Genomic DNA, 14621 nt, shown 5'->3' with positions numbered 1-14621 from the left:
GATTGCCATGCTGTAAGCTACACCTGGCACAACTGCAGAATTCCTGGGGAGGTTCACAAAGTTTGATCACATACCCGACTGTGAAGCAGACTTCAGAATTTGGAATTATAGGCCATTCTCCTCTCACAGAGAACCGAGTGTGAAATTAATGAGGAAGGGTAGCTTTGAAAAACCTGCTTTTAGGATCCAGAAGCAGGCAGGTCCCTGTGACTTCAAGGCCAGGCTGGTCCACACAGTTCCAGGCCAGCTGTGGCTACAAAGTGAGACTACGTCTAAAACAAACAAAACAAAACCTGTCTTTGTTGCTCAGAACTCAGGAGGCAGAGACAGAGAGATCCCTGAGTTTGTGGCCAGCCTGGTCCATAGAGGGAGTTCAGGGAAAGCCAAGGCTAGACAGAGAGAAACCCTATCTCAAAAATCAAGCCAAAGCAAACTGAATAAAATCCCTGGCTTTTTTGAAAGTTCCAACTAAAAGATGCACTGAGTGAAGAGACATCACATTCATGGATAGAAACACTGAGCATTGCAAAGGTGCCAGGTCTTTCCACGCTGGTTTACAAGTACAGCCAGACCCCAATGGGCCTTTGGGGGAAACTGTGTTGTTTTAAATGTTATATGAATGAACATGGGTCTAAAATCTACAAGGTATCACCAAGGAGGAGGATGAAGGATTTCGTTATAAAGACTCCCTTTTAAAAACTAAGATTTATTCTAGGGTTGCAATAATGGACACAGTGTAATCTGGGTCCAAGAAGCTGAGAGAGTCTGACTAGACTGTTGCCCTCTAGACAGTCCAGAGTCTAAAGCTACTAGGGTAATGCAGCCTATCGTGACCAGCATTCACTATACTCCCAAAAGAGAAGGGACCATCTGTGAATGGTGCCCAACAGTGAGGTATCCAATGGCTGTTCTTCATGACAACAAACATCCTCATGTATCAAGAACTCCACAAGAGGAGAAAGGTGGCAAGCAGGCTTAGAAAGAAAACTACATAGGAAAGGGTCTATCTGTTCTCTGGTCAGGGAAGGAGTTTATAAGGAAAACACAAGCACAGACCAGAGTTCAGAGCTTCAATACAGTGTCATCGTCTCTCAAGAGCACCATTAGGTCTGTGCAGTGGTGAATCAGCAGCAACTGATTCTGTTTGAAAATTGGGCAGAAGATCCTACAACTGTTTCCCCAGTGCAATGACGTGCATCTGCCCCTGTGGGATGGGTTCACTGCCTTCACTTCCTCATGATGCACTGAGCTACAAACATACCAGCACTTGTCTATGTTTTGTGTTCTCGAGCACCCTGAAGTGGAAAGGGTCATAGGAGATCGTACAGTGTGACAACTTGTCCCTTTCCTGTCTGCGTGATGACACTCTTCCTCTCTTGCTCCTCTCTCTCTATCCCTCTCCTCACTCTGGGGGAAAGGGTTTATTTGCTTACGTTTCCAGCTCATAATCCATCTTGAGGAAAATCAGGGCAGGGACTGAAGCAGAAAGCATGGAAGAATGCTGCTTTCAGGCTCATGTTCAGGTAGCTTTCTCAGCCCAGTCCCATCCCCTAGAGGAGGTGCTGCCCAATGGGCAGGGCCCTCACGCATCAGTCATCAATCAAGACAGTCTCTTACAGATGTGGCCACAGGCCAGTCTAACCTGGACAGTTTCTCATCTGAGACTCCCCCTTCCCAAGTGAGTGCAAGTTACGTCAAGTTGACAATAAGATCTAATTAGCACTAACTAGTTCTTGTCAACTTGACGTACAAAAATATCACTGTTAAACCATAACCTTTCCTTTCTTGTCTCCAAGATCTCATGTCAATATCATAACATAGAATATAGTACAACTTTCAAGTCTCACACTTTACATTTTTCAATAATTTAAATGTTCAAGGGTTTTGGTTTTGTTTTGTTTTCAAGTCAAAATGTGGGCTTCTATTTAAAAAAAAAAAAAGTTGCCTTCTTAATTCAAAAGGGAAGAACTGGGCTAGAAAAACAATCAGATCAAAGGAAGCCCAAACTTAGCAGTGAAAAGTCTAAATCCTGTAACTCTGTCTGGCATCTGGGACTCAGTAGTGATCATCTGGGCTCCTACAGGTTTGGGCAGCCTTATCTCTCCAGCTCTGCTATTCATTGGCTTGTCCCCTAAAACTAATCTTAACATGGCAGAACTACCAAAAGCAAAAGTAGAAGACCTCTCAGCATTTAATCCTCTAACCGTTGGGGAGACTGAGTTCCAAAGAGGTAGAGTAGCCTGATGAGAACAGAGCCATTCCGAGAAGGGGATACTGACTGCTCTCCATCGCTCCTGTGTACTACCTCAGCACATGCCCATCCACTGGCCTAGTCCTGCCCCTATGACATCACTGCATTTATTTGCTAGTGTGGCAATTTTTTTTTAATAGAAGAAAACCTATTGGAATAGAGGAGAGGTTAGAGTTCTGGAACTACTGGGCTTCTGAACATCAGAGTCTGATATGAGTGGAGCCAACTTTATAGGTTTCATTTGTTTTTCCTCTGCCGTGCTAGTGAGTGGATTCTGAAGCCCAGCATGGGCAGATGAGTATCACCTGTGAGACCAGCAGGAGACAATACCATAGAGCATATGGGCTGCCTGGAAGCCCTTCAAAGCTCACGGTGACTGTTCACCCTAGGTGGTATATAGGCAGCACCCCACAAACTGCTGTCAGTCACAGAGGAAATTGCTGAGGCCTCGAGACCCCGCATATCTGGTCCACATTAAATCCATCGGGCTTATTCCCTTGGCACTTAGCCCATATCCCCTGTTCCATATTCCATTCTCCTGCCATCTCAAACCAACCATTGCCCCATTCGTAGTCTCTGAGGATTCAGGCAGATGAGGACAGCTTGTTACATCCACAGACATGACAAGGCTCTTCTGCCTTTGCTGAGTGTGTCCACTCTAGTGGCTTAGTATGCCCATTGATGCAGAGTCAGAGCAGACATGGATGTAGGCCATATGAAAACTAGGCTTTGTCTGGCCTGGCATAGTCACCGATATGGTGCACCACAGTAGAGATTAGGGGTACTGTATCAGTTCCTGCTATGGCCTGTCACATACCACGTCTTCATGGGACTTTTGAGCAGAGTCTGATCCCAAGTCACACATCCCCTAGTTTGACCTGCTCAGGATGCAGCCAGGTCCTTCTGCCATCTTCCTGGGGAGGAGGTCAGACGTGAGAAAGGCAGAGTAACCCAGTACCAGGCTAAGGAAGCTGGCTTTTTGGATCTGCTAATACCCTAAAGCCTTGGGTTCGTGAGTTCTGTCTCAGAGATGGCACTCAACTTACAGGAGCAGGAGAGAGCTGACCAGCCAGCAAGTACCCCAAAAGCCATCCTGTAGGCCAGCATCGGACCTATCTCCAGTCTGCAGGGCTTTAATATAAGCTTTGAGGGTGCCTTGCACCAAGAGACTAAGTGCAGGAAAGCCCCGCTGGAGGCATCTAGATAAGCCGCTTGACCCTGAGTCCATCTTTTCCTCTGTTTGAGGTGCGCTCACCAGCAGCAAAGGCAACATCTCTACATTCAGAGCACCCCACTCCCTAGTCATAGTGCCCTCTGATAACAATGTCTCAGTCCCTGACAGCTATGTCACCTAACTGTGAAGACAGCAGGAACCCAGGCCAGACTCCAGAGCCTGTGCAAAGAAGTGTCAACACCTTTCCTGTGGGTGTGCGGTCTGATGGGCCCCTGTTCTGCAATGCCCTTGTACCATCCTCTGCACAGTGCCCTAGCTTCTCAAAAGGGTAGTGTGGTTCAGAGCGTCTACCCACCCTACTCTTTTGCTCAAAAAGTGTGGCTAGGCCTAGTCTCTTATTCTCTGATCTTTATATTCAGAGAAAATGAACTATGGAATCAGATATTCAAGCTCTGTCTTTGCAAGCTCAGTGGCTGGTGGGAGCTGAGGTGTAGCTGGTGGGACAGCAGCAATGCTACTTCTATGGAAAGCTTCAGGGGTCCTCTACATCTCACTTAAGCCCTGTCACCCCATATAAGACAAGAAGGGGCTTGCAGGGCAGGCTCTAGACCTACCAGCCAGCCGCTCCCCACCCTATCCCCCAAACTGCCTTGTCTTAAAATGGGGCCTGCAGTCCAGGAGGTGGGGGAAGCCTGGCGTGAAGCTAGAACCAGAGAAGCTAGGTTTAATCTGCTGGTCTCCCAGGAGCCCTGCTGGTCCTGTTCTGTGTCTCTCAGAGCCCCGCCCCCAGGGCGGCTGGCCCCTCCCCTCCTCACTAGACCTGTAAGGAAAAGGCACAATTCACTCAGTCTCTTGCCTGCTGGCAGCCAGGCCCATTGGTTCCACCCAGGCCAAGTCCTTGTGTCCTGCTGCACTGTCTGCCATGTGTCCGCATGGCCCCTCTGAACCTCTCTGTGCAAAAGTTCTGTGACTGCCATTTTTAACTTGGTGTGACTTGTACTCGATGACAATAACCTTCTTAGCTCTCGTGTCCCTCCTACCCCCAGCAGTTGACCAAGCTCCACCAGTTGGCCATGCAGCAAACCCCCTTTCCTCCCCTCGGACAGACCAACCCCGCTTTCCCCGGTACGTACCCAGCTGCCCTTTTCTGACCTTCTCTTCTCACCTGGGGACTCGCTTTCTCTCTCTTTCTCTCTGAGCTCCCTGCGGTTCAGTGAGTAGCGCAGGTGCTGCCAGAGCTCTGGATGCTGAATCTTGCAGTGTTAACGCAGTGGGCTGCACACAGCTGAGGCCGGGCGGGTCGGTCTGCCTCCCACGGTGGGCTACTTTACTGCCCCTCGGCTTCCGTGTTCTTGCCTTTTGAGGGACTTCCATGCAGAGCAGCGCTCTGTGTCACCCACAGTCCATCCCCAGGTGGCTTTTCCTGGCCAGGCTTGGAACACATAATTTCCTGCATCAAGCATTCTGACCGCAGAAATGACCCCCAGGTCTGGCTGCTGCAGCCCCTCCTAGGATAGCACTGACAGAGCTAGCCTGCACTCAGGCCAGTGGTGAAGCAGACAGAGGGGCTGGCTACAGCCTGGCCGGGCATCTGCCTCAGATGTCCCTCACTGAAGCAGAGCCGCCCCTATGGCCCGTGGAAAACACACTGGCCATGCATGTCGGCTGTGCATGCACCAATCATATTTTGAGCTTTCCTAGTTGAAGGGACCTTGCTTCTCTCCTTGAGGGCAAAACATTAAACCTCTCTCTTCTTTGCTCTCCAGGAGAAAAGCTGCCTTTACACTCCTCCGAAGAAGCTCAAAATCTGATGGGCCAGTCGTCAGGTAAAACAGACCACAGGACTGGGGGAGCAGGCCAGGGGGCATGTACAGAGGACGAGGGTACCCACACCTATGACAGCTGAGTGTCTAGCTCCCAACTTGGCTGACAGTAGAAAGTTTCTGGGGGCATAAGCTGTGGACTGAGCCGTGGGGACCACCCAGGAGCCAAGTGCTCCATTGTTAGTGAATGGTGTGTCTGAGCAACTACAGAGCCACCCTGTGCACAGTTGGGTAGCCTAAGGCATTGTGCCCCCACATGAGGAGGGCCTATCTCGAGTTGCCACTAATTCCCCAGCTGTGCAGTGTGTTGGGGTGCATAGCAAGAACATGACTGTGGGGACCACGGAATTGTATGTGCTTCTTAAAGATGGGATTCCAAGGAGATAGACGCTAACTCTTAGAAGATAGACGCTAGCTCTGGGCTGGGTGTGTCTGCACCTTCTGGTTTTCATTTAAATGTCATCCCCCAGGACATAGCCGGGTGATGTGTATGGAGTCTGTGATGCGGTGACTCAGGGAACAAACAGCCTTGGGAAAAGAGATAGACTGGGACCAAGTGTGTTTTCTGCGTTCTAGGAGGGAAAAAGCATACACTTCAGACCTGCAGGCCACTGTGGGTACACATGGTCATTGATGCAGCCTCAGAAATGGTGTCACACCATGCTTTTGTGTGACAACTTGATCATGGCCGTAGAAACCTAGAGTACAGTCCATATGCAGGTGAACATGGCAGGAAGGGTGTGTGCTGAGGCAACAGTTAGCTACGTGGGGCAGTGCAGCTGGCTCTGAAGCCTTGTCCTGAGTAAACACGCCCTTAACTACCCACTTAACTTTGGTGTCCCTACAAAAGGATTCTTGTTCTTCCCGAAGTCAAATGTAACATCTGACAGATGTCCCCTGCTGCCCCAGGAACTCCTGTCCAGCACTCCAGTAGTACTTTCAAGTGACATTTTATATGTCCCTGTGTCTGTAATGTTTATAGATTCCCTAAATAGCCAAATAATTGTATTTTAAAACTATTATTGAAAGGAGGTGAGGGGTAGGAAACTGCAGATTTCAGCGTAAATGGCAGAGATGGGTGGGCTTGTTCATTCAGCACCTGTGCCTGGCCGACGGCTAGACATCCGCCCTTGGGGTCACCCTCTGGCAAGAGCCAATAGCCATGTGAGATGAGACTTTGAGGAGGTGGCCCATCCAGGGAGCTAGTGGGAAGGAACAAGGCTGGAAGGGGAGCTGGGAAGATGAGGGTCACAGTGAGAAGTAGGGGCTCGCCGGGCAGTGGTGGTACACACCTTTAATCCTACCAGTGGAGAGACAGAGGCAAGCAGATTTCTGAGTTCAAAGCCAGCCTGGTCTAGAGAGTGAGTTCCAGGACAACCAGGGTTATACAGAAAAATCCTGTCTCAAAAAACAAACAAAACAAAACAAAAACAAAAACAAAAAATAGAAGAAGTAGGGACTCCCCAAGATTGTCATAGGGAGCAGCCTAGGTTTTGTGGCTGTTTGGATGTGGTACTGAAGGGGTCAGTGCAGAGGCAGGGCCAGTAAGTAAGAGTGCCAAGTGAGGGGACAACCTGGGTTCTGGGGCATTCTGAAGCGGTGTGTGCAGAGCTGGCCATCTAGAGAATATAGAGCCTGGAGTCCGGACCCAGCAGCCCTGTGCAGGGACCTTTGCTGAGTCTGGAGGCAACAGGACCAGCTTCAGGACTTGCAGACCTGAGCTGTCTGTCTGTTGCTGAAATGAGGCTGCTGTGTACAAAGCCACCATCCCAGGGGCACAGCCAGTGTACCTTCCACTGTGGTGGTCCCTTGGGGGTATTGTCACTGTTTCTGAGGTAGGGAGAAGTCGCACGTGGCCTGTTATCTGGTGACATAGTTGAGACTTGCAAAGATGAGAAGCTGGGCCTAGCCATGTGCTGCAGCCTCTGGACAGAATTGTGTCAGAAGTAGAATTATCAGTGGGTGCTTGGCCACTTGTGGCTTCTTGCAGCGGAACTCACATGAGGTCTCAGTGTGGAATGGAGTGGGGCACAGCACCCTCAAATCTTCCTGAACAGAGGAGACCAAGCACTCACTGTCAATGTGACCAGTGTGGCCTATGGCCCAGCTGCCTTGTAACCCCCTGAGGTGTGATGCCTGCCCTCTTTTTAGCTCAGGGCCTTCGAGGCTGTATATGCAAGGTGTGGGTTTTTAGAACTCTAGAGTTTGGGTTATCCTGGGCAGCACCTGGGCCCCTAGACTGTGCTGTTCTTCACCTCATCCGGCCCAAGGAAATATGGACCCGATCTGGCTGTGGCGGTAAACTGTTTTTCCTCCAAGCTAATCATGTTCCCTTCGTGTGCCCAGGTCTGGATGCCAGCCCACCGGCCAGCACTCATGAGCTCACCATTCCCAATGATGTGAGTATACCCCCTGCTCCTGCCTGTCTACACACACAGTTCCAGTGATACCCGCAAGGCTGGACCCACTGTTGCATCTTTTGCCTCCTTTCTTTTCCACCTTCAACTGATACCATTCCCATGAAAGATGCAGACAAGAAAGAAGTGGAACATCAGGGTGAATCAGAAGTCAGCATCAGAGCTGGGCCGGGAGTCTGGCAACAGCAGCAGTACCCTGGCTTAGGGGCCTTGCGAGTAGGGTTGTCCGGGAAGGTTCTGGAGTGATGTGACCCATACTGGAGGTTTGAGATTCTCTGGCACAAGAAGTTGCCTGTATGTCACAGGGTGTCTGAATCCTTTACTCTAGCGTCCCCCAATTTGTCCAGTCCTTGGGGACAACCACAGCTGTGGTCTCAAGAGCTTGTTAGCACACTTAGCCCTCTCAGGCTGAACAGGGGTCTCGAGAGGTGGTGGTAGTCTCTGAGTCAGTGGCTCCACACCAGGAGAACCAAGAAGAGCCCATGTCTTTGAGAGTGGGTGCCGGGATAGCAGAAGGGTCAGTCTGTGTGGGCCATGCAGGGGTTACCTTCTTTTCAACCTTTAGAGTATTGAGGCTTTCTCTGCCCTAAAGCTAGTCAGACTCTGTCTCTGTTTTTGTCTGATTCCGTCCATCTGTCTCTCTGCCTGTCTGTCTGTGCCTGCCTGCTTGTGTGTATAGAGACTTTATGGGTATATAGATACATTTGCCCATATAGGCATCTGGACGCCAGAGGTTGATGCTGGGGTGTGTGTCTCAGTTGCTTCTCCATGTTATAGGATCTTGCTGAGCCTAGAGTGCTCTCTTTCAGCTAGTTGGCTGGCTAGAAAGCTTGAGAGATTCTCATGTCTCCATCCCTGCCCCTGGGGATACAGACAGTGGCCATCAAGCCTGGCTTTTAATGTGGGTGCCAAGGATCTAAACACGGGTCCCCATGCTCACACAGCAAGCCCTGGAGCCTGTGTGTGTGTGTGTGTGTGTGTGTGTGCGTGTGCGTGTGCGTGTGCGTGTGCGCGTGCGCGTGTGTGTCTGTCTGTCTGTGTGTTTCTATATGTTTCCATATGAAGGTCAGAGGTTAACCTTTGGTGTTGATACAATCTCTCACCAGGTCCTGGGGCTCACCAATTAGGTTAGATTGGCTGGCCACGGTACCCTGGGGGTCCACCTGACTCCTGTGATATTACAAGCATGTGCCACCACACCTGGGTGCTGGAGATTAAGTTGAGAGCCTCATCTTGGGTGGCAAGCACTTGACCTACTAATTTCTCTCTTCAGACCTTGGACTTAGAAGGCCAGCCCCTCCATCTGAACCAACTTCAGGAAACTCAGAGGTTAAGAGTCTAAGGGGACCCCCCAGGCTTGAGTGTAGATGGCAAACAGTTGGGCAGCAGAGTAAACTGGCCAGGAGAGAAACCATGAGCCATCTGCATAGTGCCCCTGAACTTCAAGGAAATACTATCACTACTCTTACCCAACCCGTCTGGCTGCAGATGGCCTCCAGAAGGGGCTCTGCCACCAGCCCCAGGCATCTGTCCTGTTACCTGACAACCTCAGGTTTCCCTAATCTGTAGGAGCCTTCATAGGCATCAGCCCCAGTGACCTGGTAGCATTGGTGTGCAGCCTTTAGCTCTGAGAACATTGGAGGTTGGACCATCTTGGCGGCTGTCTGTATGGATGAGACTCCTGCTTTGTAGGTGTAGAGGATCTCTGCTTTGTCCATTCCTCTTCCCACTCCTTGTGTGATGGTTCCTCCGGCACAGGGGTTCACCAGTACACGCTCCATCAGATGGAGCCAGGGCTTCTTGAAAGGCTGCTAACGTGAACCCTACCTTACCAGCACTGGGACGCAAGCTTCTGTTTAACCTGAAATGGACTAAAGGACACCCAGGGCTGGCCTGGTGGGGAGCAGCAGATCTGTTTGCTCTGCTGCTGTGCGGTGGCTGAGCACTGGCTAACCTAGCCTGTCCTGTCACCCTGAAGTCTTTCACAGCTCAGAGCTTCCCTCTTTTTCACCCTGACCTTTATAGAAGGGACTAAGCTAAAGGCCTCCAAGGGCCAGTGGTCCACACCTACAGCCTCCCATTCTTGGACGCAAGGAAGGAACCAGAACATGATCATCCTGACCCTTTCTAGGGACTGGTCCAGATCTCTCTCCTGCTCACAGTGGAATCACTCTCCTCCCTCATCTGCGATGATGTATCTGTTCTAGCCAGGATACATGGGCCTTCCTAGGTGGAGACCCGGAGACCATTCCTATATGGCTAACACTATAGAGCTTGCCCTAGGACATTCAGTCTGGGGCACTTAAGGCCCCGATGCTCTGCTGTGGGCACCTGCCTGAAAGCTCAGTCCTTTCCCTGGTCATGAGTCTTAGTACGAAAGGAAACCAATACATCTCCCATGGTTCTGAGAGGAGGGGACCAGTCAGTCTTGCCGCAGTGCTTGTGGGCTTGGCAGGCGGGCGTTGTTTCAGAACCTGTCCAGTTTCTGCACGTTCCTACAGCTTTTTGAAATTTGCAGTGTGAAGCCAAATAGGTGGGAATAGCATGAGCCCAGGGCTGGATGTCAATGGGGTCCTAGTGAGGCCACGTGGGCGAGCACTTTGAGCTGCTACCCACCATAGGCCTAAGTCATCACAGGAGCACCTCTAAGAGCAGGGCCCAGCAGTGTGTGTGTTGGGATCCTGGTACGTTCAAGGGCCAGCCATTTCTCCTGCTCTGAACCCCTCCAAGTGTGAAGGAAGGAGAAGGGTTTGGGGTACAGGCCACAGAACACCTTAGGATCTTTGAGGTATGAGCCCAGGAGGGAGGACCACTCAAGAGACACACTTCAGGTGTAAAGAAGAGAATATGAGTCTAGACAGAAACAGGGATGGAGGGTCAGCTTCCTCCAGGGCCTGTTGGCGAGGAAATGGCAGCAGCCAGGCAGGGTCTGTGCTGGGAGGGTGGCAAGTGCCATCCAAACCTGCGTGTGAATCCAGATGATCCTGGAGCTGCCAGGAGGGGTTCGAGGAGCGAAAGAGGCCACACCTATGGTGCACCCTCCTGAATGATGGTATCTTCAAAGACATGTGACCACACATTGTCCCTCAGCACAGGAGCCTTGCTCCCACTCAGGGGCCACCCTTCCTCACCTAGCCTTGACCACAGAAGAGCCCCATAGCTTTTCTGCCAGAAGGATGGAGCACAGGCAGGCAAGTCAGTTGAGCCATGGCTGTGTGCACGTTAGGAAGCCCTCCTCTCTGCCACAGGGTCAGACTGACATGGGCATGAGAAGCAGGCCATGGGCAGAACCCAGCCAGAGCGGAGAATAGTGGGCAGGACTTGAGAAATGAAGACGGGTGAGGCCCAGAGACATATAAGAAAGCAAGATGCTGAACAGCTCTGGAGGAGAGGTTCACTGTGTTCAGATAGCCTCGTTGTCAGAGCTCAATAAGAAATAAAGATAACCAGCAGACGGCCATAATGAGAAGCAGAGCGCAGAGCACATACCCCTCAGGACAAGAGCTGGTCTCTTGGTGCCTCCGCTCACCCAGGTGCCCTGTTGTCCATCGTGCAGGTTTGGAAGCAGATTCTCCTCCTGTACCTCAGGTCCAGCCCAGCCTTCTGCCTGGCATCTCAGTGCATGAGAGCAGCTTGTGTCTAGACCTCAGGCTGTTGCCCAGCCAGCCAGGTGCCTGGCCAGTGTTCCTTTCCTACCTCTGAGCACTCATTGGTGAGGAAAGTTGAGGGATGTCATCTGGCTCCTCTGCAGTCTTCTCTGGGGTCCAGGATACCCCCACCATGGAACAGGGTAGACGGGAGAGACACATACCCACCTATAGCTGTTGCCAGAGGAAAGATCTTGACCTCCAGGATGGAGGGTCCTCTCCTCCCTAAGCTGCCTTAGAAGTGGTCCATGCTCCTGATGGCTTCACTGGCCCCAGGTCTCTGCATCCACTAAACAGAGCTCACCATGCAAACACTTGGATTTTTCCTCAACTTTATCTGAGTTCCCCAAAGGATAGATTTCAGCAGTAGTGAACCTCAGGTGCTCCTAGGTGTATGTGGTGCTCACTCTCCGGCACATCCGTCCTCCCTGTGAGGGTACCACCAGAAGGCCCTGACCCAGCTAGGCCAGAGCTGGTACAGGGTTCCCCCACTCAGCCTGAATCACATCTGACCAGGTAGAGGAAGCCACTATGAGAATGGCCATGTCCCTTTTGAGGACTTTCCCCAGAAGGACACTCAGCAGAGGCAGTAAGACTGTCAACATTGGAGCTGGAACCTCTCTCACATTGTCCGAGGGACCAAGCTCAGGACTTTGCAGTGCCTGAGTTCTTTCCAGAGCGCTGAGTTCATAGGCAGTGTTTCCAGCCTAGCCTATCCCCTGAGGTGACCCCACAGGGCTTCCACAGATGCCCCAAAAGGGATGGGCTGGACTTTTCTCTAAGAGATGCCTCCGTCATTTCTTCTAGCTTATAGGCTGCATAATTGGACGCCAAGGCACCAAAATCAATGAAATCCGACAGATGTCTGGAGCTCAGATCAAAATCGCCAATGCCACTGAAGGGTCGTCAGAGCGCCAGATTACCATCACAGGGACCCCAGCCAACATCAGCCTTGCCCAGTATCTCATCAACGCTAGGTGAGCAATTCCTCGGTGGCTGGGCCCTCACTAGCTATGACTCGCAGCCCCACAGCCTGACTGATACAGTAGAAATTCAGGCATGTGGGGAGAGGTGTGATGGGGACCAGCCTCCACAGGGAAATGGGCCACTCCGTTCACCAACAAGGAGCTAGGAAGCTACGGTGAGAGCCGTGCCCATTTTCCTATTTCCCTCTTCCCAGCCTGTACTCAGGCTATGCCCATCTGCCTTAGGCAAGGGGTTTGGCAGGCTTGTAGTAAGTCTGGGGGTAGGGATGTAGGGAAATGCCTGGCTCCTGCCTCGCCTGCCCCAAATCCAGTATAAGCAACCCTGAAACAGCACAGGGTTCCTATGCATGTCACAGCTCCTTCTATGACAGTCCTGAAGCCCCTGCTTAAAAATCTGGAGCCCCCACTTTAGCCAACTGGGTGCTTAGCCCTTGGCCCAATGCTCTACCCTGGAAGGATCCAAACTCTGTGAGCAAGATTGAGTGACAGGCACAGGGCCAGGTTCAGTGCTACAGAGCTGGTCGGGCAGGCTTTCCACCTGTTGTCTTGGTGGATCCTGCAGCTCATGGCCACTAAGTAATAGCTCATCCCCTGGACATGGAGAATTGCCCTCCCCCTACTGCCTCACACCCATCTCATCGCAGAAGAAGTCTGTGACGTGTCTCCCATGCCTTTTTCTGTTCCAGGCTGACGTCTGAGGTCACCGGGATGGGTGCACTCTAACCTACCCAAGGTCCTCCACTGCACACATCGGATGGCTCCAGCCCGCAGCCTCACCAGCTGGCACACTGTACAGACTGCCTGTCCTTCCTTGCAGATATGAATAGAGCGTTTTCTTTACAAACAGATGATAGTGCGTGTCTGCCCACTCAGGCCCTGTGCGCTCCGTGTTAGTGTAGCCCTCCACGCATTGGCATGCAGCTCTTTACTTTACTGCTCAACGTATTCCCAAATGTGATGTTTCAGAGATTTATTCCTCAGTATCCATGTGACTGTCTGTTTAAAAGTTGGTTTGATGCTTTAACAGCACTTCCTATGTCCTGCTGTCCCTTGTTCTCAGAGACCCTCCTCTCTCACCCAGTCTACTGACTCATTTCCGCCCTAGGTTGTATGCAGGGATCAGAGGTACTTTTATTGCAACCTGCAGGGAGTGTCTGGAAGAGGAGGGACTTGGGGGTGTATCTAAGGAGCAGGGTAGAGTGCCAGAGGGTGGGGTGGGACCCTGACTTCACTGGGATATCTCGGGGAGGGGGCACTTGTGCCCTCCAGGTGTCTTCCAAGATGGCTAAGAACAAGGACTTGCCAGAAAGTTCATCTGCACCCATCAGAGTTTAATAAATGTCGTGTTCCTCCCCCATGGCTCTGACTTCTCTCTGCTACCCTGTCCTCAGTGCCCATACCCCCCTGTGAGATGCACTGGTACCCAGCCTGAGAATAAGAAGATCTGGGTTCTGTTCTTGCCCAGGTCCTAGAGCACCAGGTCCCAACCTGTAAAGCTGCCCAGCATGGAGACTGCCTGTGTCTGACAGGGCACCATCCATACAGCCTTACACCACCCAAGGGACCATTCTTCACTGTCACCCCTCGGCACTGAAGTTCCATTCCTCCCTTCTCTTAGTGGTTAACTCAGAGGGCCGGGGCAGAGGTGCAGTTGCTCAGGGCACAACTTTGTTGTAGCCCGTGGCCCAGCTGCAAGGGCCCTGGTACCTACCCCCAACCTCTGATTGGGGGGAGGGAGGTTCAGGCAAGAACGGTATGGCAGGCTAGGAGCAGCTCGTGCTGGGAGAGAGGATAGAGCTGTCCAGCATATGCCATCTGCCCCGGAACTGGTCCTCACCTCTGGGTACAGTAACCTCAGACAGGATGCTGGGGTATGCAGCATCCATCTTGGCAGGAAGAACTCCGTCTGCCAGGCTGACAGAGCAGTTGTACCCCCAGGCACATGGCCTGTGTTTTAGCCAGGAGTCTCTGACGCCGTTGCCTGGATCCATCCCTTGTGGATGCTGCCCAGTGAAGCAGCAAACGGGAGCTTAGCCTCCATGGCCACTCTTCACACTCAGTAAGTCAGGGCCAGAATTCAATCCCATGCCCACTTGCACCCAGACACAGGATCTGAGGGATGACAAGGACTCAGGACACAAGCCTTTCCCTGGGCCTGTCAACCAGGAATACCGTAAGAAAGAACAGCTTTTGTGTAAGGTTTTTAAAAAAAAAATGAAGCAAACAACATAGGGGCATCAAAAGTTCAGGATTAAATGGGGCCCAAGGGAGGCCCCAAAGGTGATGGGGCACTGGGCAAGTGAGGAGTCAGGTGGGCATGCAC

At 51.7% G+C, this 14621-nt stretch overlaps 1 protein-coding gene across 40 annotated transcripts in view; it reads left to right on the top strand.

The window, feature by feature from the left end:
• Pcbp3 (poly(rC) binding protein 3) overlaps positions 1 to 13657 on the top strand; it is a 200264-nt gene extending 186607 nt beyond the window's left edge. For 13 of the 40 annotated variants that reach the window (XM_006513916.4, XM_011243517.3, XM_006513919.4 and 10 more), the window contains 5 exons: positions 4472 to 4550; positions 5192 to 5251; positions 7595 to 7647; positions 12120 to 12289; positions 12985 to 13657. In XM_006513916.4, coding sequence (XP_006513979.1) covers positions 4472 to 4550; positions 5192 to 5251; positions 7595 to 7647; positions 12120 to 12289; positions 12985 to 13021 — 399 coding nt within the window. In that variant the 3' untranslated portion in view covers positions 13022 to 13657. The remainder of the gene's footprint in view (positions 1 to 4471; positions 4551 to 5191; positions 5252 to 7594; positions 7648 to 12119; positions 12290 to 12984) is intronic. The other 27 variants (XM_006513920.4, XM_030245196.1, XM_030245191.1 and 24 more) reach the window with 10 other exon arrangements.
• Positions 13658 to 14621: the final 964 nt, after the last annotated feature.

Source organism: Mus musculus, chromosome 10 (assembly GCF_000001635.26).
Source record: "Mus musculus strain C57BL/6J chromosome 10, GRCm38.p6 C57BL/6J".
Lineage (NCBI taxonomy): Eukaryota > Metazoa > Chordata > Mammalia > Rodentia > Muridae > Mus > Mus musculus.
Note: the sequence above shows the minus strand (reverse complement) of the source record. Positions and strands in the feature narration are given on the sequence as shown.